Source organism: Notamacropus eugenii, chromosome 5, assembly GCF_028372415.1.
Source record: "Notamacropus eugenii isolate mMacEug1 chromosome 5, mMacEug1.pri_v2, whole genome shotgun sequence".
Lineage (NCBI taxonomy): Eukaryota > Metazoa > Chordata > Mammalia > Diprotodontia > Macropodidae > Notamacropus > Notamacropus eugenii.
Genome location: NC_092876.1, coordinates 288,398,924 through 288,421,331, shown reverse-complemented (window position 1 = coordinate 288,421,331; position 22,408 = coordinate 288,398,924). Strand labels below are relative to the sequence as shown.

Here is a 22,408-nt window from a genome sequence, read left to right as displayed (position 1 = left end):
ATCAGGACAGCCTGGGTTCTAATCTGGTTTCAGAGACAGTTACTAGCTGTGTGACTGGGCAAGGCACTTAACCTTTGTTTGCCTCACTTTCCTTAGCTGTAAAATAGTGATAATAATAGCACCTACATCCCAGAGTTTTGTGAAGATCAAATGAGATAATAAGTATAAGTACTTAGCGCAGGGCCAAGCACATAATAAGCACCATATTAATGTTAGCTATTAGCTATTGTTATTCTTTTAAGCTAGGAGTGATATTTCCCAAAATTTCAAACTTGGGGAAAATGAGGGGAAATTGACCTAATTGAATTATGTTATGGCAAATCAGGGCACCATCCACTGAAATAAATCTCTTACCTCCTATTGTCAAAGAGAAACTGAGGTATAGACATTGGTTATGTTCACTCATGTCTATAAAATTCTTCAACTGCTGTCGCGCAACTTTATCAGGCTTTATCAATCTATGAAATTTTTTAAAAAGATAATTGACTTAATTATTCAAAGAAAGTCAATTAAAATTGACTTTCCTGGACAATTTCCTACATAATCCACTCAAATTTGCTTGTGCTTATTTGCCAACCAACATATTTTGAAAGGAAATAAAATGGTGTCAATTGGTAGAAATAGCCATATCGTTATTCATCATGGTTTTATTTCCCCATTTGTACTATATTCAAGTGAGTTTTCCCAATAAAAGACTCTTGTTGAAATGTCAATAACTCAGGATCCCCCTATCTACACATGTACCACTAATACAGATAAGTTTGCAAGTGGTATACTCTTGTTTGGATACACTTGATCAAGTTGAACTTTCAAAAAACATAATAAAAATTCATAGACATATACATACATATACATGCAGGTACATTTTAAGGATTAGTGTATGTTAATATCTCTTATTACAACACAAAGATCTGCTTTCATTCTTGGTCCATTAATAGCGTCCTTCTACTTGATAAATAGAGATGCAATATTACTTGGAGAGGGAAAAAACAGGAATGCTATTGGAATTTAAATCTAACTAATGTGAAGAGACCTTTTAAAAATCACTTTGTTGAAATTTAATCTCAAGTATTCTCTCCCCTTTGGGGTATGTTATGTATGAAATCATTTCTCATCCATGGAGCTCAAGGAAATAGTGAATCCATTTTGGAGAGGATGGTCAAATATAATGGGTCATTGTGCCTGGTGTCTATAGAGCACAAAAAAGCCTTTGATTGAGTAGAAATAGAAGCACTGTCAGAGGCACTGAGAAAGGAAGGAATTATAGAAATATATATTGGTGGCAGGAAGCATCAATGTCTGGTATTTGTGATTTTAATTTGCTAAGAACTTAGATTCAGATATGCCCACTATCGCTTCAATTGTCAATCCAGAAACCTGGAATGAAGGTATTTCAATATAAATTTATGGTGTTAATTATTTGGAGGCAATGAAAGCATTATATTTTATCTTATGTCACCATAAGCTATAGACATAGAAATGACATTTTTTCCTTGTTGGAATTGTATTTCCTTGAGAACAAAGACTGTTTTTGCCTTTCCTTGTATCCTCAGCACTAAACACAATATGTGGTACAGAGTAAGTATTTATAAATACTTGCTGACTGACTTCATATCAATAGAGTTCATTTTCACAAGTTTTAGCAGCACCTGTGTGGTATCAGTTGTTATTTACAACTGAAAGGAAATTTAAGAATGGATGTGAAAATTAGGGGTTCTGTTCATTACCCGGGTTCCTGACTACCCCTGTCCAGTATATCACTCTGCTTCCATCAAGAAACACACCCAGGATACTTCATGTTAGCTGGTAAAAAAAAAATAGATAGATAGATGTGTCTTGATACTTCAAATAATTAATTGCCCAAGAACTTAACATAAAACCTAAGGATGGAAGCTGAGACTCATGCAGGGTTACGGTTATGTAGAAAGAAAGCATTTTAGTTCTAGCATCATGAGAAAGAACTGCTTATTTATTTCCTTCCTTCCAACTCTCCTACTTCTGAGAAACAGTATAGGGCAGTAGTTTCAGTGAAACAGGTAGCCAACTAGAGCATTCTGCACATAGGTCAAAATGCTTCCTCTTACAGCAAAGTAATCATTTTCAAACACAGGCATCCTAATGGCTTCCTGGGGGTTATTGTGATAGGTGGTAAGGAATAAATCTCTTTGATTTTGGAGTACAAAGGTTTCATATTTAAAACCACTCTCATCCTTTCAATGATAGATACCATGACCAGAGACAGTTGATTCAGCTTAGAGTAAGTTTTTCCTGAGGAAGTTTTAATTATTCCATTTACTATTTTAAGTCTCAAGGTACAGTAACAGAGAAATCTTTCCAGAATTTTAGTAGTAGCTAGAGAAGAGAATGAATAAAAGTTTGTCAAACTGGTGTCCTATTTTATTCTAAAATAAAATTGGGTGCTATTGCACAACATTCTGCTCATTTAAAAGTCAGTAATGTTATCATGGTATTCATTCAGTACATAGATCGACACACATGCATATGTACACACATACACTCCATATATACGTGGTTATTCTCCCAGTAATATAAGCTCTTAGATGGTGGGAATTATCTGATTCTTATCTTTGCATTCACTCCATCCAGTAGATTTAAGGCACTATCCAGTAGATTTAATAAAGAGCTCTGCCTTGCTGTAGCTCCCCCTATAGGCAGTGGATTGTGTTCCACCGATCAATACCGTGAAGGTGTAATTTTAAAACTATTGCCTGTAAATTAGCAGGAGCAATTGTCCATTGCTAGGGTGTCTCTTTGAACTGATAGAGACTGCCTGGTGTTATGAATGCTGTTTCTACTTTCCTGAGGGGGAACCATGCCAATCTGTCAGTAGCCACATGTTCCAGAGCCAAGTTTTTGGAAGCCTCTATTTCAACAATTGAGACACAATTATCTCCAGCATAGGGTACAAGCTAAGCGACAGATCTTGTTTCACAACATAGACGTCTCTAATCCCACACAGTATCTGACTGAACTGTCCTGTTTAGGAGCAAGCACAACTAGAAGGGTTGAACTGTACTGGATGACTCAACCAACTTCCTTTTGATTAGCTCCCCCTAAATGCTAAAACCGAAAATCATCTCCTTCCTTGTAGATAAACAGTGCTGTTTTATCCATTCTGATATCTAATCTTCTATTTTGATTTTTATGGCTAACAACATTATTTTTTTTGGATCAATGGTGCCTCTGGCATCTCTTTTATATCTGGTAAGTCTTTCATGTACCCAGCAGGTCTTTCAGATAAAGTTTCCAAATGGTCATCTGTCCTGGAAATAGATACTGGGCCTTTTATGAGAGTTTCACTCTTTAATAGGCCCTTGTTGTTACATTAATAGGGTCGGAACTATTATCTAGCTATACTTGGAAAGTTGGTGTGTGTGTGCATATGTGTGTGTGTGTGTGTGTACATGTGTATATTTTACTTGTTTCCTGTGTGTGTATGTTTTACTTTTTTCATTTTATTACTTCTTTTAATAGCAACAACAAAATAGAAAAGAAGCTAAAAATGTTCCATGATAGATATTTCCTGGGGGAAAAAACATGCAACTTCTCAGTGTTGACACTAACAGGGGAATCAGTGCTTTCCACAATTCAGTCATGTGCTCAAGTCACTTGTGTCCATATTTTGATCAACATATGTATTAATAGTCTATCACATTAAAATAATATTTTTGTGGGGAAGGTGAGTCTATCTAAATAAAATCAACCCTGGTATTCATCTTCTGGTTTCTCCACTCTAAAAGTATACAGTTCAATAAACAGGTAGTCCAAGTGTCAGTGTCTACTCATTCCTGCTCCTCAGAATTAACATTAGCCTACCATATAGTATCAGAATTGGAAGGGAAAAAAAAGAAGGTAGGAAAGAAACAAATACTTGTTAAATGCCTATCGCTGTGTGAAGTTCTTAGATTGCTTTTTCCTCTTCCCTACTTATTTATTTTATCATTTTTTTCCCTTAAAAAACTGGAACAGTTAACTCCTTTGTCTCAAGTAGTTCAATTTATGATTTCTTGAAACAGTTCTGGAAAACCAGGCTTTGATAAAATCCACTGGGATTCAAATGTAGCTACCTGACTATGCCTTTAAATGCAAATCACTCTGGCTCTCACTGATTGGCTAATAAAAGAACCCAGCCCAAGCCTCACTTTATTCCTTTTGATAGCTTTGAGTGAGTATAAATAGCAATTACTTCTGCTCTGGCCAGAAACCCAGAGGTTTTGTTTGTCTTTTGAGTAGACAAACTAGACTATCTTTTGCCTCAATTCTTACCTTACCTTAAATCACTGAATGGGTATTGCCTCAAACAAAGTGAGACTTGAGAAAGACCTTAATTTTAAAAGACCAGGGTCTCCCACTGCATCTGGGACCATTTCCTGTCATCCTGACCTATGCCTTGTCGCTGGATTCCAGTGACCCTGGAAGAGAGTGTGAGACTGCTGACTTTGCACAGCTCTGCCCCAATTAAATCCAATTTAACTTGCAAGTCAAGATATCCCTCTCCTGATGTCCTCTTTGAGAACAAAGGATCAACACTCTGATACTCACAACCCTGGGAAGTTGGTCCAGTTGAGAAAACTGAGTAAGACAGATATTAAGTGACTTGCCCAGTGACAGCTTCGAAGCGTCTGAGAATGGATTTGAGCTGGAGACTTCCTGATTTGTGAGACCTAGCATTCTATCCATTACACTACCTAGCTGTCAGAGACAATGGTTAGAGGAATCTCAGACATCATCTAGTAGATGAGAAGTAAGACCCAGACAATTGAAGTGATCGTCAAGGTCGACAAGAGAGTATCAGAACCTAGGTTTCAAGTCTGCATCCTGCCTATACTCCAAATCTAGCATTCTTTCTACTCCATAAAATACCTATCTGAGCTTGTTGACTTAAGACATGGTATAGTGACAAGATGCTTAACTCAGAGAGAAGAGATCTGTATTTAGATCTACTTTGGACACTTACCAACTGTGGTGTCATGAATAAGTCCTTTAGCCATTAAAACAATTTAAACCATTAAAGATGGTCTTCACTAAGACTTTGGAGATATCCTGTATTTCATTTGTCTTTTAGTTTTTCTTGTGTTTTTCATGTATGTTGTCTATTTTACTTTCAAAATAGTCAAGTGAAATTCACAAGGGAAACATTATCATCCCTATTTCTTAGATGGAGAAACTGGAACTGCTGAAAAGATGATTATTTGCTCACAGCACTGGCACTGGTACCCACCTTTCCTACTTCCTAGACTGATGCTATTTCCCTTATGTTGTACTTTCCTCTACTTTATCTTCCAATGTTATTTATCTCCAATCCTTTCCCTGATTCCTTTTTGCCAATTTAAAAAGGGTTTGGAGTTAACAACATTACTATTTAGGGGTCAAACAGATTGTAGACTGTTTATAGAAACATGCTGTAGTAAAAAGAGTATTAGACACAGATTCCAAAGCCATGAGTTAATTCCTGATCCCCCAATTTACTAGCAGGATGACCTTAGATGGTTGCTTCAGCTATGTGAATTTCTGTCTCTTCAGGTGAAAAATCAGAATAAAAATCCTCATTGCAGCAACCTCACAGGGTTGCTATGTAGAAAACTATTTTGTAAACATTGAAGAACAATTAAAATGTAAGTAATTCCAAAAGAAGCCGTAGTAAGGCTAGTCTAAGGGTATTCTCTTGAGGACCTAGAGGGCCACATGTAGCCTTGAGGACACAGGTTCCCCACTCCTGGGCTGGTCAGTTGCAAGACCTTGAGGCAGCTAAGTGGCTCAGTCAATAGAATGCTGGACCTCAAGTCAGGAAAACCAGAATTTCCTAAGCAAGTACCTTAACCCTATTTGAATCCATTTCCTCATCCGTAAAATGAGCTGGAGAAGGAAATGGTCGACCACGTCAGTATCGTTGTGTCTGAAAGTCAGACACAACTGAAATGACTAAGCAATAACAACTGAAGTAAGATCTTATATATTGATTTACCCTTTTGCCCCACTTTCATGTTGATTTTTCTACTGAACAGAGACCTTATCCACACAGCTACCTCTGTATGGTGCCTGTGGTGGTTCATGTATAGATGCTTTTTGATAAATACTTCAGAGTAAGAAAAATTCTTCTCTCTAACAGTGACATTAAGGCAGTTTCAAGATGGAGCCGCCTTGCTTGTACCCATTTCAAAGTCAATCAGCGAGTATTTACTGAGGCAATCACACTGGTTGGGAACTTTAAAATATAATAATAATCCTTAAATGTCAGAGGCATTTGGGACCCTTGAAAATCATCAAGATTAACCTACACATGAGAAAATGAAGGCCAAGATGCATGATGTATTACCAGTGAGGCAGAACTAGGAGCTCCTTCTCCTGGTGCCCAGGTGAGGGTTACATATATCCCATATGGCATGGTCTCTTATTAGGCATGGTCTTTGTCCTCCAGGAGATTTTATGAGCTGAATTATTCTAGTTGAGAAATGGCCTCTCACTCCCTTCTCTATGCTCCTCTGTCTGGATTCTGAAATCCAGAATTCAACTGAAATTGCTCTTTCCAAAATTACCAGTAATTTTTTCATCACCATATCCAGTGGAATACTTTCAGTCCCCGTTTTAGATCTCTCTGCAGTACCTGGGACCATTGATCAACTTTTCCTACAAACTCTCCCCTCTCTAGATTTTTGTGACTGTTCTCTCTTGACTCTCCTCATTCTCAGACTCTTTTGCTGGATTTTCAACCTGGTCAAGACCACCAACCATGGGTGATCCTCAAGGCTCTATCCTGGGCCTTCTTTTCCCCACCTCCATATTATCTCACTTGGTGAGCTTATCAGTTCACATGACCTCAATTGACATTCTACACAGATGATTTCTCATCACTTTTTATTAGCCTTTATAGTCTCTCTCCTGAACTTCAGTCTCACATCATTCACTGTTTTGTAGGTGCCTCAGATCTGATGTCCTATAGGCACCCTTACTAGCTGTATGATCCTGAAAAGTCACTGAACCCCATCTGCCTCAGTTTCCTCAATTGTAAAATGGGTCTAATAATAATACCTACCCCCACAGAGTTGCTATGACAATATTTGTAAAGAACTTATAACATAGTCTCTGAAACATAATAAATACTATATAAATACTAATTATTATTATCATTTTTATCTCAGTTTAGGGCCTCATTTGGGGGTCTCAGGTTCCTCATGAGCAGATTGGACTAGGTGATTACAACACTTCCTTGCAATTCCAAAACTCTGATCCTTTGCATGTCACAAATATAAAGGTAAACACATTATGGTCCATGGTGAGTCTGATAAACATGGCCAGTTAGCTCACTAGTTACGGTGTACTCCTAATGGTGAATAAGGGGCCTCACCTTTGAAATCACAGGTAAACTGTCCCCTAAAACAAAATAGTATAGGAGATTTTTTCAGGATCAAATCCTACATAGAGAAGTGAATGTAGTCATGTACATTAATAAGTCATTAAAAAATCAGCACCATATAAGCTTAACCACTGGAGTAATAGAATGTCACTGGAATGATGAATGAATATGGTATGAATTATACAGGTGTATATATACGTGCACATGTGCGTGTACAAACATGTATCTATAAATCTACATAGAAAGGTATGAGTCTATGTAATTCTTAGAATCCATGTAATTCGCATGAAATTTTTAATGTAAGGTACTTCATGTAGTTCATTGATTCAAAGGTTTAGAGTTGAAAGGAATAGTTTACAAATAAGGAAACCAAGGCCAGAAAGATTAAATAATTTGCCCGGGATTAATCGAGTAAGCATTAAAACCAGAATTTGAACCTAAGTCCTCTGATTACAGATCTAGCACTCTTTCCACTGGGTTTCTTGGATCCCTTTAATGAAGATGGCATAATATTTCAGCCAGTAACAGAAAGTTACATATGTCTCCCAGGAGTCAATAAAGTTCATAGACAAGTTCTTATAATGACACCATGTGGCACTGATAGTGGTGAGGGTAAAATGTTTCCCAGGGTTGATGATATTTATTTTGCTTATAGAAAAGATTTGTTTCTACATTATGATATTCTTGAATTGATTTTGTATGCATGCAGTTTTTCTTAATTTTTTTTTTTGCTTGAAATTTTTCCATCCTAATGACCATTTTAAAAAATTGGTTTGTGATTAGGGTGGAATGACACCTCTTTCTTTTAAAAAGATACCTTCCTAACATTTCTTTGGCATTCTCTGGACTACAAAAATCTGAGCAAATGAGACTCAAGAGAAATCTAGAGAAGAGGCATTTTGCTTAAGATATTTCAGACAAACGTGTGGTAGAGACAGAGGTGTGTGTGTGTGTGTGTGTGTGTGTGTGTGTGTGTGTGTGTATGTGTGTGTGTGCATGTGTGTGTGTGTCTGTGTGTGTTTAAGGTTTCCACTTAAAGTTCGGTGCCAAAGCTACAGTACTTATACATTTTCTAAATGTGTTTTAAGCAATAAGTTGTACAACATTTTTAGAACATGTGTTAAGCTATTTCTCTAAGAATGAAGCTCTTAACAAAACATAAGCACTCTGCATGAGATCTTAGCAGCAAAGTGCTTAAAAGATAAAGTAAGAATTGGTACCATGGGAAGAACACCAGCTGTAGAGCACACAGGTCCATTATGAGAAGTATGGTAGTGGGTAGGGAGAAAATGATTTAATCAGGAGTAAAACCAATTTTATTATAAGGGCACGCAGGGGGTGTGGCACCATAGTGAGAGGGACATTTCAAAATATCTGACAGATTTCAACAATGTGAAAACCCCGTTCTTTAAAGTGACAGTAAACCCCATCAGGTCTCTCTTTTTGATGCCATTGTTAACAGTTGACTGTGTAAAGCTGGCCTGCTAAGATGCTGTCGATCTATTTCAATAGTGTGGAGCCAAATAAAAGACTAATTGTTGAAATGCGATCAATCAAAAATGATCACAGGGTGGAAAGAAGGTCTCCTCTGCTTATTTAGTTATGGACAAAATCATTGCTTTGTCAGAAAGGTAAGAAAAAAAGTGAAGGGGGTAACCTCAGCAAAATAGATTCACCTTTGTTTCCTCTCTGTGCTACATCCTGTTAGACAGAGATTGTAACTTTCTATCAATGACATGGATGATTTATATTATATATGTATATGTATATATATACATAAATATACACACATACATATACATATACATACATCGGTATATATATATGTATATATATATATGTTTCATTTGAAAACTACTTTAAGATAGCTTACACTCATGTTTGAAAAGAAACACAATCTTGATTTGAGTCTCAGCCTGTCCCCTAACTCCTCCCCACCAAAAAAACATTCATACACAAAGAGAATCTATTAGAATGCTCACACTGATGGTGTCCTTTTATTTCATTCAAAGCATTACAGCTAAATGCAATCATAAAGCTGATGTCAGAAGGTAATACCAGAATCAGATGAGTGTGAGTTAAAGTAATCTCTTCTTTAATAATAATAATCCGAGTTCCTCTGAGATGTGGTAGGTACGTGTCCAGGTTACCCTGTTCTAAGTGAACATTGGGCTTCATGAAATAGTTACCTTTAGGTTTGCTATACACAAAATTGCAGAAGGAGAAATGCGATGGTTTTTGAGCAGCAGTATCACCTCGATGCCTGGTTCCTCATCATCATAAATCAGTGGCATCAGCTCCTGTGAATTCCCACAGATCTCCTTGGGTGAGAACCCTTCTTCACCTTCATAATAAGGAGGGAAAGGAAGAAAATGAGAACTCCCCAGCATAGCTTTATTTCTATCAAAATCTTCATTTTGGCATTTTGTTTCTTTAATATTTAAATTTCTCGATGAGCTTCACAAACAAACATTTTGTCGTTTCTGAGAAGAGTTTGTAAGCGCTTGTGGTTTGTCTTCACTGTTATAATTTTTGACAGCTTTGCATAGCCTGCGTAGGCCAACAGGGGTCTGTCTAATATTATTGCTGGGCAAATCTTCTTCCCTGAGATGAAAACTAAACAAAATATTTTTGAAGCAGTAAGAAGGAATTAATGTCCTTTCTCTCACAGTATTCTATTCCTTGCTGACATTACATTCAGGCAAAAAAAAGGAGAAAAGTGTTACCCATTATTCCCTTGTACATAGCAAGGCTAACACATGTAAAGCAATAACTCATTTTCTATTGCCATGTTTAGCATATGTCTCCTGTTGGCTCAGCAAGGCCTTCAGGCCGGTCCCTTGAGCCGGCCTTCATTGGCAACTCTTAGCCCCTCGGCCTCAAAACCAAATAGCTTTGAATCATGTTGAGCTGTGATGCTAATTTTCATACTGATGCATTATGGGAATAAATGTAACTGACATACTGTGTCAATGGCACTGTCTCTTTGTGTCTCTTGTTTTTTTGTTAGCTGCATTCCTACAGATGGTATTCCATTGAAAATGTTCCCTTCCTACGGAAAGGAAAAAAAACATGCACAGCACCAAACCTCTAGGTGCAGAAGGCTGTTAACGGTTGCTGATGATAGTAGGCAAACATTAACATAATAATTAGTGTCTTGTAATTGTTTCATTAAAACCAGTTGTTCCATTTCTCCTCGTGTTTTCCCAGAAGAGAAGCTGAATTTGGACGACAGCCAGTGGGAGGACATCCACGTTGTCACCGGAGCACTGAAGATGTTTTTCCGGGAGCTGCCTGAGCCGCTGTTCCCATACTGCTTCTTTGAACAGTTTGTGGAGGCAATAAGTAAGTACCTCACATTCAGGAGCAGTTAGCGAAATAGCCTGTCTGTTTAAAAAATAATAATAGTAGTAGTTGTAATAATCAAAGAGCAGACACCTTCCCAGCGCTCTCTACCTTCCATTTCAATTGTTGTGGTGTTTGATTGCTTTTTATTTCAGGCTTTGCATTACTGTCTAAGTTTAAACAGAAATGTATCCAGTCTAGATTGGCCCACTTATTTAAAACAGGCCTTATGAAATGAAAACAAACAGCTTTCCATGACGACTGATTTTAAATGAGTCACCCTTTATATTCCTAGCCTCTATCTAGTCTGTTTTCAGGATTCCAATGAGTACAAAAGGCTCTTTAAAAATGTGTGCATTTTGTCCAGGTTAGTTACTTGTGACATTTCATTAAAGGTTTGCCAAATTACCAACTGAGGCAGCACATTCTCCACTCCTTTTCTTACGCTTCCCCACCAACACTGGTAACTAGCCAGCTATGACTGACCTGCAGACAACATGAATATTCTATTTTTTAATGACAAAGGTTTCTTCTCATGTATTAAATCGGTGACATGTCACAGAGAAGTTACATCTCTTTCTGTCCAATGGGTATCATATGGATTAACATTCTAAGCTTTTTTTTTCCCAGTCATTATGGGTTATTTTTTCCTTTTTTAGAAAGAACCACTTTTTAAAGTAATATTGTATATTATTTCTGAATGTAAGGAAACTTCTCCCATGGATGCTCTGAGAAGCAAGCAACCAACACATCTCTAAATTTAATATCTTAGGGTACACTTATGAGAATTGTGACAGCTTGGAAAAAGTTGCCTGGCAAGCAGGCTCATTTTTTTTAAGGGGGAAAAAAGCTTGCAAGCCTAGCAGGAGCTTAATTAAAGTCCAATCGAGAAAAATCTCCAAGAAAAAAAAAGCTCGACTTAGGAGGTCTGGTCTTTGATGACTGTCTGTGCAGAGCTCCTATTAATGGGAATGGGAATTTGGTGAGCCCACATTGGACAGCAGACTTGTCAACATGCTCTTTCATTCAGTTTTCATTTCGCAAAAATCTTCATATTCATGTAAGGTCCTGGATGTCAAGGGGAATAAAGCAGAGGTGATTCTCTCAAGGTCTCTCTCCTCTTGCTGTTTACAATTACAGAATTTTCTTTCTTTCTCTTCTTTAAGGGCAGGAACAATGATCACCAATGGGTTTTCAGGGTGAGGGCAACATTCTTTTCCCATTTCCTGGCTTTTTATTTCAACCACTCCCATGTAATGGGGAGAGTAATGAAGAGTCAGGTTTTACGGTTCCCATGTTTTCATAGTTTTTTTAAAAACATGCACACCAAAGACCTACAAATCTCTGGCTTTACACAAAAACTAGAATATACCTCAACATTTCAGTTTGTCTCTGGGTCAGATGTTCCAAAAAGAAATTGGACCAGCAGAGTGAAGTGATGGAAGATGGGCAAAAAAGGGACAAATGTGCAGTGGGGCTTGATTACTGTCTGCCAGGATAAACTCAAGGGAGCCACTCAACTTGCAACATCTTTGGGTAAAAAAAAAAATACCAACCCTGATTGTATCTGTGTTCTGATTTACTGTGACAAATACCATTTAACCTTCTCTTAGTGTATCTTCAAATTGGATTATTTAATCCATTCACTCCCCACCTTTCCAACTGGAGGAAAGAGATGGTCATAGTCAGATGTGAAACCACACAACCTTTGGCTTGACATAAGAAAAGCACCACTCTGTAGCACCCCTCCACTCATGTATATGCCTGATTGTTTTGGCCAACAAGGTGTATGGCTAGAGTTGGTAGAGGTCAGGGTTGATGTGGACAGCATTCTGTGGTAACTGATTGCCATTGGCTATGGAAGCTGCCACCTACAGGGAAGTTCAGTTGAAAGAGCCAGTCTGTGAGGAAGGAAAGATAGAGAGAAACAGAAACAAATAGAAATAGTCCTCACCTACCAATGACCAAGAAGGGCCTACTAGTCAGGTGAACTGGTGGCGAAATATACACTAACAGTAATAATCTAAGTCTATTAGCCAGCAGGCAGATGTTTCTTAATATGCATATTCTAGGTCTAACTCTGAAGTCAAATTCCCATAGCTTTTTGCTTGAGCATGGTGAAACTAAGAAAAAAAATGCCCATCCTCATTCCATTTCTATTCATTTGTTCAATAAGCACTTATGAAATGCCTACTACTTGCCAGACTTATACTGGTAACTCAGCAGTACAAAGACAGAAATAAATTAACTCCTGTCCTCAAGGAGCTTAAATTTTAATGGGGAGAAACAACATGTACACCAGAATAAGGTGTTAGTTATGATCCAACTGTGGTTGACAGCTTAGACAAAGGCACAGATAAAGAAAATGAATGCCCATGTACGAGGAATAGCTCATAATGGCTAGAATGTAGACTGCAAGGATTAATATACAATCAGCCAGAACCAGATTGACAAAGACTTTAAAAGTAAGACTGAGGGGGTATGCATTTTAATCCTAAAGGAGTTGCATGTTAAGGAATGTGCTCTAGGAATTTCTGCCCATTAGCAATGTGGAACATGGATTGGAGCTGGAAGAGTCTAGGCCAGGATCACAGTGAAGAAGTTATGTGGCAATAGTCCCAATGGGATGGGATGAGGGCCTGAGCTAGAGTGGTGGCCATTTGAGTGGAGAGAAGAGGACAGATTAAAATTGATGATGCAGAGGTAGAATCAAGGAGACTTTAGGACCGAGGAGATACGAAGCATAAAAGAGAAGGAGCTGAGGATGGTTCTAAAATTATAGGCCTGGTTAACTAGAAGAAGGGTAATACTTTCATTTGATATTTGGCCTTGTCAAGTCCTTAATTACTAAGCACAACAGTACCCTATGACAGAAGGGAGATGGCTTGCCTCTCTTGGATTCATCATCCAATTTCAGTTAATTCAACATCCTGAACTAGATGTGTATGATTACAGCATCATAGTGCCCAGAGCCCCAGGCACATGTATTCAGGGTGAGGCTCCACAGATCTTTGTCTCAGTCCTAATCCATAGCTCCCAGCTTCTAATAGAGAGGAAGAGGCCATTTCTATTAGAAGGATACTATAATGACCATAGCTATGTCTCGTAAGAACACAAGATTCTTTTCTTACCTTCCCCTTCTACCTTCATCTACACAATATAGAAGGTGGAGACATTCTTTTGACCTCAAGGTTTTAAGTTCTGTTAGTACTAAAGTTAAAAAAGTAGAAAGTGAAATGACACGAGAAGACAGAGCTAGAAAGCTTTGGCCTAGGTAAGGGAATGCTTTTTCATGCATAAGAAGTTAATGGCTACTTGTGAAGTTAGAAAGATTGTTAAACATTTTGAAGAACAGAAGGCACTTACTTTTTAAAATAGTTTCTTTTTGGACTGAAAAGGAGCATTATTATGATAACCTGCTAATGTCATAGTGATCCTGTATCTGATAATACCCATTGGGGTAACAAAAGGGAGAGGGAGAGAGAGAAAGAGAGAGAGAGAGATTGTTTTATATTTCAGAATCCAAGTATTTCAACCATTGATCTGAAATTCCTTCCTCAATGCCACAGCAATTGGGTCACCTACAGGTCATTTCCTGGGGATTTAACCCTTTCACTGAGAGGACTTAATTCCTTGGAATTGATTTGTACTAAAGCCATTATTCATACTCTAAATGGGAGCAACACAGAAAAAAAACCCCACAGTTATAGCATTTTTATGATAGGTGATACAATCTCACTGACTATGCAGTGAGGCCAGGTATTTCCAGGGTAGCGGAGATGTTACAAGAGGTAGAATGCTGAGCTACACTGGCCACTCCTTCCTTTCATTCTTGAGGGCCAGACAGGTCTACAAGGCCCAAGGCAAGGGATAGGAAAACAGTTTCCTATCCAGTTTTTGCCTTCACAGTTTTTGAAGGACAAAAGCAACCTAGAGAGGGTTAAGAGAAAGGCAGGACAAATCACTGGGATGATTTAGTTGAAAGAAAAGATGACTGAAGGGTGACTTAATATCTGGCTCCAAATGTCTGAAGCACTGACCAGCTGTTCTCATTCTCACAGAAGATAACTAAATGAAATGGGCTTAAATTTCGGCAAGGCTGATTTAGGGTAGAAATTAAGAAGAACTTCCTAAAAGTAAACATAATTAAATAGATTTCTAAAGAGGCCTATTGAATATTCCCAGATATCTCTCCTTCTTTAAAACCTGGAATACATAACTATTTATTTGAAATGGCTTAAGTATTGTGCAGCATGAAGATGTCTTCCAGTCCAAGAATGATTTGATTTCATTTCCCTGCTGTCCATAGCCTCCCCATTCCATTCCCAAATCCTTTCAGCCTGATGCAGTGTGCTAGCACTGCCCATTTCCATTTCTTCCCCTCAGCGTTTTTTTCTTGTGACTTCTCTTAGTCTCTCTCACATGAGGCACTCTCCAACATAGATTATTTTCCACATTTCTCCTCTGCCTTCTTTCAAATCCCAACTGTTATCAGAACTCAGAAAAGAGTCCAGCTGTTTGGTGAATGGTAAATGAGAAGGGGATGAAGAAAGGCGTAATGTTGGTTTCCTCTTTTATGCTATCTACCTGCAGGGAAAAGTGGAATTTATTTTCTCTCTTTTAAAACGTAAGCTCTAAACTTACCCGCAAGAGGAAGTGATCAGCCCACCAAGTTCTGAGTAAGCCTCTGCACAGCAGAGGATTTTGCTCATCCGTTTTGGACAGTTTGCAAGGTACCAATTTGCAGTTGCTCATACATTGGGTTTTGAGGTTTCTTAAGATATTTTTGTGCCCATGTGCAATTCTTCTCACTTGTTACATAGGTGCAGTAAGAGAACAAGTTGTTTTATCTTCCTCCACACACACCCAGAACACATTTCTCTATTTAGTGGTCTAGAATACCTCCATTGTCATCTTCAGCAACAGCAGCAAGGATTTATTAGGCATTGCTAAACACTAAGAACTTGAAGAGAAGCAAAAAAGATGATTCTTGCCCGCAGGGAGTTTACATTGTAACAGAGGAGACAACATACAAACAACTTTCCCTTTTGTCATTTCTACCGGCTGAATCCCCAAAGTTTCCTTCAGTTTGAGCCGCCTCATAGGTTAAACTCTCCATAAAAGGCCAACTCCAATAGTTCACAGTGGTAAGGAAGTGACCTTAGGTTTTCAAAGACTATAAGATTAAACTCAGGCAGGTTCTACCAGATTTAAAAAGAGTGAAACACAGACCAGGGGACCACCTGTGTCCCTCCATTGAGGGCTGGTCTTGGCCGAGGACAGAGAATCTTGACATCAGAAGTCTGGATAGCCAGTGATAAACTGTCATCATTGGAGGCCATAGTAATCCAAGAAATGGACAATCATTTTAAATGAATCTCCCATGCAATGAATTCTTTGTAACGAAAAGCATTTGTTATGGCAAAATAGGGCAAAAGGAATTATATCATACAGTTTTAGACCACCTACAAACATTATTTCAATTCATTACTCTTGAGGTATGGGCTTTGTTGAACAACCAATGATAAATGAGAAGAAATAAAAAAAACCTGCAGAACAAATGGAAAAAAAGTTCACCTTTATGTAGTGTTTTAAGTTTAGAAATTGCTTCACATGTATTATGACATTTCTTCTACATAAAAATTCTGTGAGACTGGGACTATTTTATCCCCATTTTACAAATGAGGAAACTGAGACTTCAAAAGGTTAGGTGATTTTTTTGCCAAAGTTTCACAGCTAGTGACTGTCTAAGGTGGGTCTCATATCCAGGTCTTACTGAATCCAAGTCCATCTTTCGTTCTACAATGTCATGCTGCTTCTTTGTTGATAAAAACTGCTTTGATTTATGAAAGAGAGCAAAAACTTATACATATACTGGTGAATCATTATTCCTTTCTTCAAGGAGAGAATAAGAAGGTACTAGATGTAGATGTTATTTTTAAATGTCATAGCATTAGAGAATATGCTTTTGACTACATTGATACAAGGAGTTTTTAGAGGAGGCAACTCTATCTACCAATGAAAGTTTGCATCTTTTCTACAATTTCTAGTGTTGCAAAGTTATCTAAAGCACTGAGGGGTCAAGTCAGTTTTCCAGTGTCACATAACCAATGTATGTAAAAGGCAGAACTTGAACCCAGGTTTTTCTGACACAAAAGTAAGCTCTGTTCATTACACCACACTGCCTGATAATATAAAATGTGTAACTGACCACACTTGAGCACACTGGTTACAGAGTATGTTTTGTTAAAGTAGTAGTCAAAGTAAATATCATATTAGAAACTTTAAAAATGAAAAAAATATTTTAGATATTCCAACCCAATGCATTCAAATAAACAGTAGAACCCTGGCCCCACCAAAAAGAGGAAATGGACCAAAGTTAAATAATTTAACTCAGACTAAAGACATAGGTTAGAGGAGTTGTGCTGGAAAACAGTCACCCCCACCCCTCCCAGGAAGGAGTTTGAAAGAGCCAAGAAAAGTGGCCAATCAATCCAGAAAATAGATATATTATTTTTCTGTTTTCCAACTTTTTTCTCCCCCCTTACTTCTTCCTTGCCTCCCCAAAATGGAAGTAATCTGATATAGGTTATGTATGTGCCATTATGTAAACATATTTCCACATTACTCATGTTGTACAAGAAGAGACACAACAGAAGGGAGAAGCCACAAAAAACAAAAAGAGAAAATAGTACACTTTCATCTGCATTCAGACTTCATAGTTCTTTCTCTGAATGTGGATAATATTTTCAATCATGAGTCTTTTGGAATTGTCTTGGATTATTATGTTGCTGAGAAGAGCTAAGTTGATCATAGCTGATCATCACAATGTTGTACTATATACAATGTTCTCCTGGTTCTGCTCACTTTACTTAGTGTCAGTTCATGTAAGTCTTTCCAGGTTTTTCTGAAATCCACCTGTTCCTTATTTCTTATGTTATAATAGTGTTCCATTACATTCATATGCCACAACTTGCTCAGCCATTCCCCAAATGACAGATATCCCCTCAATTTTGAATTCTTTGCTACCACAAAAAGAGCTGCTATAGATATTTTTGTATATGTGGATCATTTTTCCTTTTTCATGGTTTCTTTGGGATACAGACCTAGTAGTGGTTTTGCTGGATCAAAGAATATGGATAGTTTGATTGCCCTTTGTTTGCTCTTCAGAATGGTTGGATCAGTTCACAACTCCACCAACAATGCATTAGTGTCCTGAATTTCCCACAATTTCTCCAACATTCATCATTTTCTTATTCTATAATATTAGTCAATCTGGTAGATATGAAGTGGTACCTCAGAGTTGTTTTAATTTTCATTTCTCTAATCAATGGTAATTTAGACAATTTTTGCATATGACTTTAATTTCCTCTTCTGAAAATTGCCTGTTTATATCTTTTGATCATTTATCAATTGGGGAATGACTTGTATTCTTATAAATTTGACTCAGTTTTCTATATATTTAAGCAATGAGGCCTTTATCAGAAACACTTGCTGCAAAAATTGTTTCCCATCTTTCTGCTTTCCTCCTAACTTTTGTTGCATTGGTTTTGTTTGTGCAAAACCTTTTTTAATTTAATGCAGCCACAATTATCCATTTTACATTTCATAGTGTTCTCCATCTCATGTTTGGTAATAAATTCTTCCCTTCTCTATAGATCAGACAGGTAAAGTATTCCTTGCTCTCCTAATTTGCTTACAGTATCAGCCTTTATGTCTAAATCAAGTACCCATTTTGACCTTATCTTGGTATATGGTGTGAGATATTGGTCTACGCAGTTTCTGCTGCACTGTTTTATAGTTTTCCCAGCAACTTTTCTCAAATACTGAGTTCTTATCTCAGAAGCCAGAGTCTTTTGGTTATATGTACAGTGGATTGCCATAGCATTTACTGATATGTCTTGTGTACCTAAACTAGTCTACTGATCCACCATTCTGTCTCTTAGCCGGGACCAAATAGTTTTGATGATTGTTGTTTTATAATATACTTTTAGATTTGGTAGTGCTAGGTCACCTTCCTTTGCATTTTTTTCATTAATTTCCTTTATATTCTTGACCTTTTGCTCTTCCAAATGAATTTTGTTATTATTTTTTCTAGCTTTATAAAACAATTTTTGGTACTTTGACATAGAACTGAATAAGTAAAGTAAGTAGAATTGTCATTTTTATTACATTAACTCAGCCAACCCATGAGAAATTTATCTTTTCATAATTGTTTAGATCTGAATTTATTTATGTGAAAAGTGCTTTGTAATTGTGCTCATATAGTTCCTGGTTTTGTCTTGGCAAGTAAACTCCCAAGTGTTGTATATTGTTTACAGTTATTTTAAATGGAATTTCTCCTGCTCTCTCTTCTTGATGAACTTGGTTGGTAATATATACAAATGTTGGTGATTTATGTGGGTTTATTTGATATCTTGCAACTTTGCTAAAGTTGTTCATTATTTCAGTTAGTTTTTCAGTTGATTCTCTAAGAATACCACCATATCACCTGCAAAGAGTGATAGTTTTGTCTCCTCATTGCCTACTCTAATTCCTTCAATTTCTTTTCCTTTTCTTATTGCTAAAGATAACATTTATAGTACAATATTGAATAATAGTGGTGATAATGAGCATCCTTATTTCACTTCTGGTCATATTGGGAAGGCTTCTAACTTATTCCCATTATAGATAATGCTTGTTGATGGTTTTAGATAAATACTACTTATCATCTTAAAGAAAACTCCACCTATTTATAGTGTTTTTAATAGGAATGGGTGCTGTATTTTGACAAAAGATTTTTCTGTATCTATTGAGATAATCATATGATTTCTGTTGGTTTTGTTATTGAGATGGTCAATTATATTGTTAGTTTTCCTACTGCTAAACCAGCCCTATGTTCCTGGTATAAATCCCAACTGGTCCTAGTGTATTATCCTCATGATAAATTGCTATAATCTCTTTACTAATGTTTTATTTGAAATTTTTGCTCAATATGTATTAAAGAAATTGGTTTATAATTTTCTTTCTCTATTTTAACTCTTTCTGGTTTAGTTACCAGCACAATATTTGTGTCATAAAAGGAATTAGGTAGGACTCCACATATTTTTTCCAAATAGTTTATATAGTGTTAGAATTAATTGTTTTTTAAAATTTTGGTGGAATTCAATTGTAAATCCATCTGGTGCTGGGGATTTTTTTCTTACAGAATTCATTGATGGCTTGTTCAATTTCTTTTTCTGAAATGGGGTCATTTAAGTATTTTACTTCCTTTTCTTTTAATCTGTAAATATTCATCCACTTCACTTAAATTGCAAGATTTATTGGCATATAGTTGGGCAAAATAGTTCCTATTTATTGCTTTCATTTCCTCTTCCTTGGTATTAAATGCACTGTTTTCTTTTTTTAATAAAATTAACCAAAACATTTTTTATTTTATTATTATTTTCACAGAACTACCTCAATCATTTATTAATTCAATAGTTTCCTTACTTTAAATTTTATTAATCTCTCCTTTGAGTTTTAGAATTTCTAATTTGGTGTATATTTGGATATTTTTAATTTGTTCGTTTTCTAACTTTTTTGATTGTATGCCCAATCCATTGATCTGCTCTTTAGCTATTTTATTCATGTAAGCATTTAGAGATATAAAATTTCCACTAAGTACTGCTTTGGCTTTATTCCATACATTTTGGTATGTTGTCTCATTTTTATCATTCTCTTTGATGAAATAATTGTTTCTATGATTTGTTGTTTGACCCACTCTTTAAGATTAGATTATTTAGTTTCCAATTAATTTTTGATCTCTCTTTCCATGGCTCTTTATTAGATGTAATTTTTTTGCATTGTGATCTGAAAAGCATTAATTTAATTTAATAATTAAATTAATTTAATAATTCTACTTTTTTGCTTGGATAGTGAAGTTTTTATGAGCTGATATATGATCAGTTTTTGTGTAAGTACCATGTACCACTGAGAGAAAAGTATATTCCTTTGTGTCCCCATTCAGTTTTCTCCAGTGGTCTATCATGTCTAACTTTTCTAAAATTCTATGTACCCCCTTAACTTCTTTCTTGTTTATTTCATGGTATATTTATCTAGCTCTGATAGGGAGAGGCTGAGGTCCCCAACTTGTATAGTTTTGCTGCCTGTTTTTTTTTTTTTCCTGTAACTCACTTAGCTTGTTTATTAAGAATTTGGATGTTACGCCACTTGATGCATATACGTTCAGTATTGATATTACTTTATTGCCTATGGTATATTTTAGTAAGATGTAATTTCCTTGTCTCTTTTAAGTAGAATTATTTTTGCTTTTGCTTTGTCTGAGATAAGGATTGTTACCTCTACTTTTTTTTTTCTACTTCAACTAAAGTATAATAGATTCTGCTCCAGCCTTTTACCTTTACTCTGTGTGTGTTTCTGCTTTAAATTTGTTCCTTGTAAACAACATATTGTAGGATTCTGGTTTTTAATTCACTTTGCTATCTGCTTCTGTTTTATGGGAAAGTTCATTCAATTCACATTCACAGTTATGATTAGTCAAACATGACTAATAAACATATAACAATATGTTCCCCCCATCCTATTTTCCCCCATTTATACTTTTCTCTCTTTCCTTTCACCCTGTCCCTCCTCACCGGTGTTTTGCTTCTGATCACTGCCTCCCTCAACCTGCCCTCCCTTCTATTAGCCCATCCTTTTTCTTTCCCTTCCCCCTACCACTTCCCTATAGGTAAGATAGATTTCTTTACCCAACTGAGTGATTGTGTTATTCCCTTTTTAGCCAAATCTGATGAAAGTAAGGTTCAAACAATCCTCGCACCCTTCCTTCTTTACCTATACTGTAATAAGTCTTTTATGCCTCTTTATGTCAGAAGATAGCTACAGCAGCTTAGAGAAACACTAGTTTCTAGTACAAACTCATTTACAAAACATTGTGGCAGAGGATAACTGAAGACTGGTTAGAATATTACTAATTTCACTGAGCCTGACACCTCTATGAATTTTCAGTGAAATTCATAGTAATGCAATCAGGGTCATTCCAACCATCCACACTGGAAAAGTGAAATCAATCAAGCAAATAGCACTGATTAAGTGAGTGCTTTATGCTGAAGACTGAGGATACAAATATAAAAGTGAGACAGTCCCTACCCTCAAAAAACTTGCCACACATTATCCAAATTACAATATAAAGTCCTGATAACTCCATCAATTTAGTCACCAATGTAAATATTGTGGACAGATGGTACAGATGGACAACAGGTTGGACCCAGAATTGAGAAGGAGGTAGTTTTGCAACTAATTTGGGAAACTGCCTGATGACCCCAAACTTCTAAGTGCTACAAAGTTCCATGTCTTTAATGCTAATATTACCCTGATAATAATGTATGACTGTGAATCATGAAATAGCAACATCTCAAAAGAATAAAAATGACAAGTAACTCACAATGCATGATTAGAAATACTTTGGATATATTACCAAATGTGATATTTGAAAGACATTTTCAAGGACATGTATGACCAAAAAAGGAGGTAAGCTTATAAGTAGCAAAAATGAAAGATTTTAAGTGTGTAATTATATGAAGATATTTTTCTTAATCATGGAAACAACTCCAGCATGATGGGTTTTTCATCTTTATTGGTGGAAGGAGTACTCTATATTGAAACCAAGTCCTTTCATGTAAGTTGGGCAAATTACTAATAAATTAG

The 22,408-nt window shown here is 36.5% G+C and overlaps 1 protein-coding gene across 3 annotated transcripts in view; it reads left to right on the top strand.

The window, feature by feature from the left end:
- The window catches only part of ARHGAP15 (Rho GTPase activating protein 15), an 831,062-nt gene that overhangs the window by 662,773 nt on the left and 145,881 nt on the right, over nucleotides 1–22,408 (top strand). For all 3 annotated transcript variants that reach the window (XM_072613186.1, XM_072613188.1, XM_072613185.1), the window contains exon 12: nucleotides 10,586–10,720. In XM_072613186.1, the coding sequence (XP_072469287.1) occupies nucleotides 10,586–10,720 (135 nt within the window). The remainder of the gene's footprint in view (nucleotides 1–10,585; nucleotides 10,721–22,408) is intronic.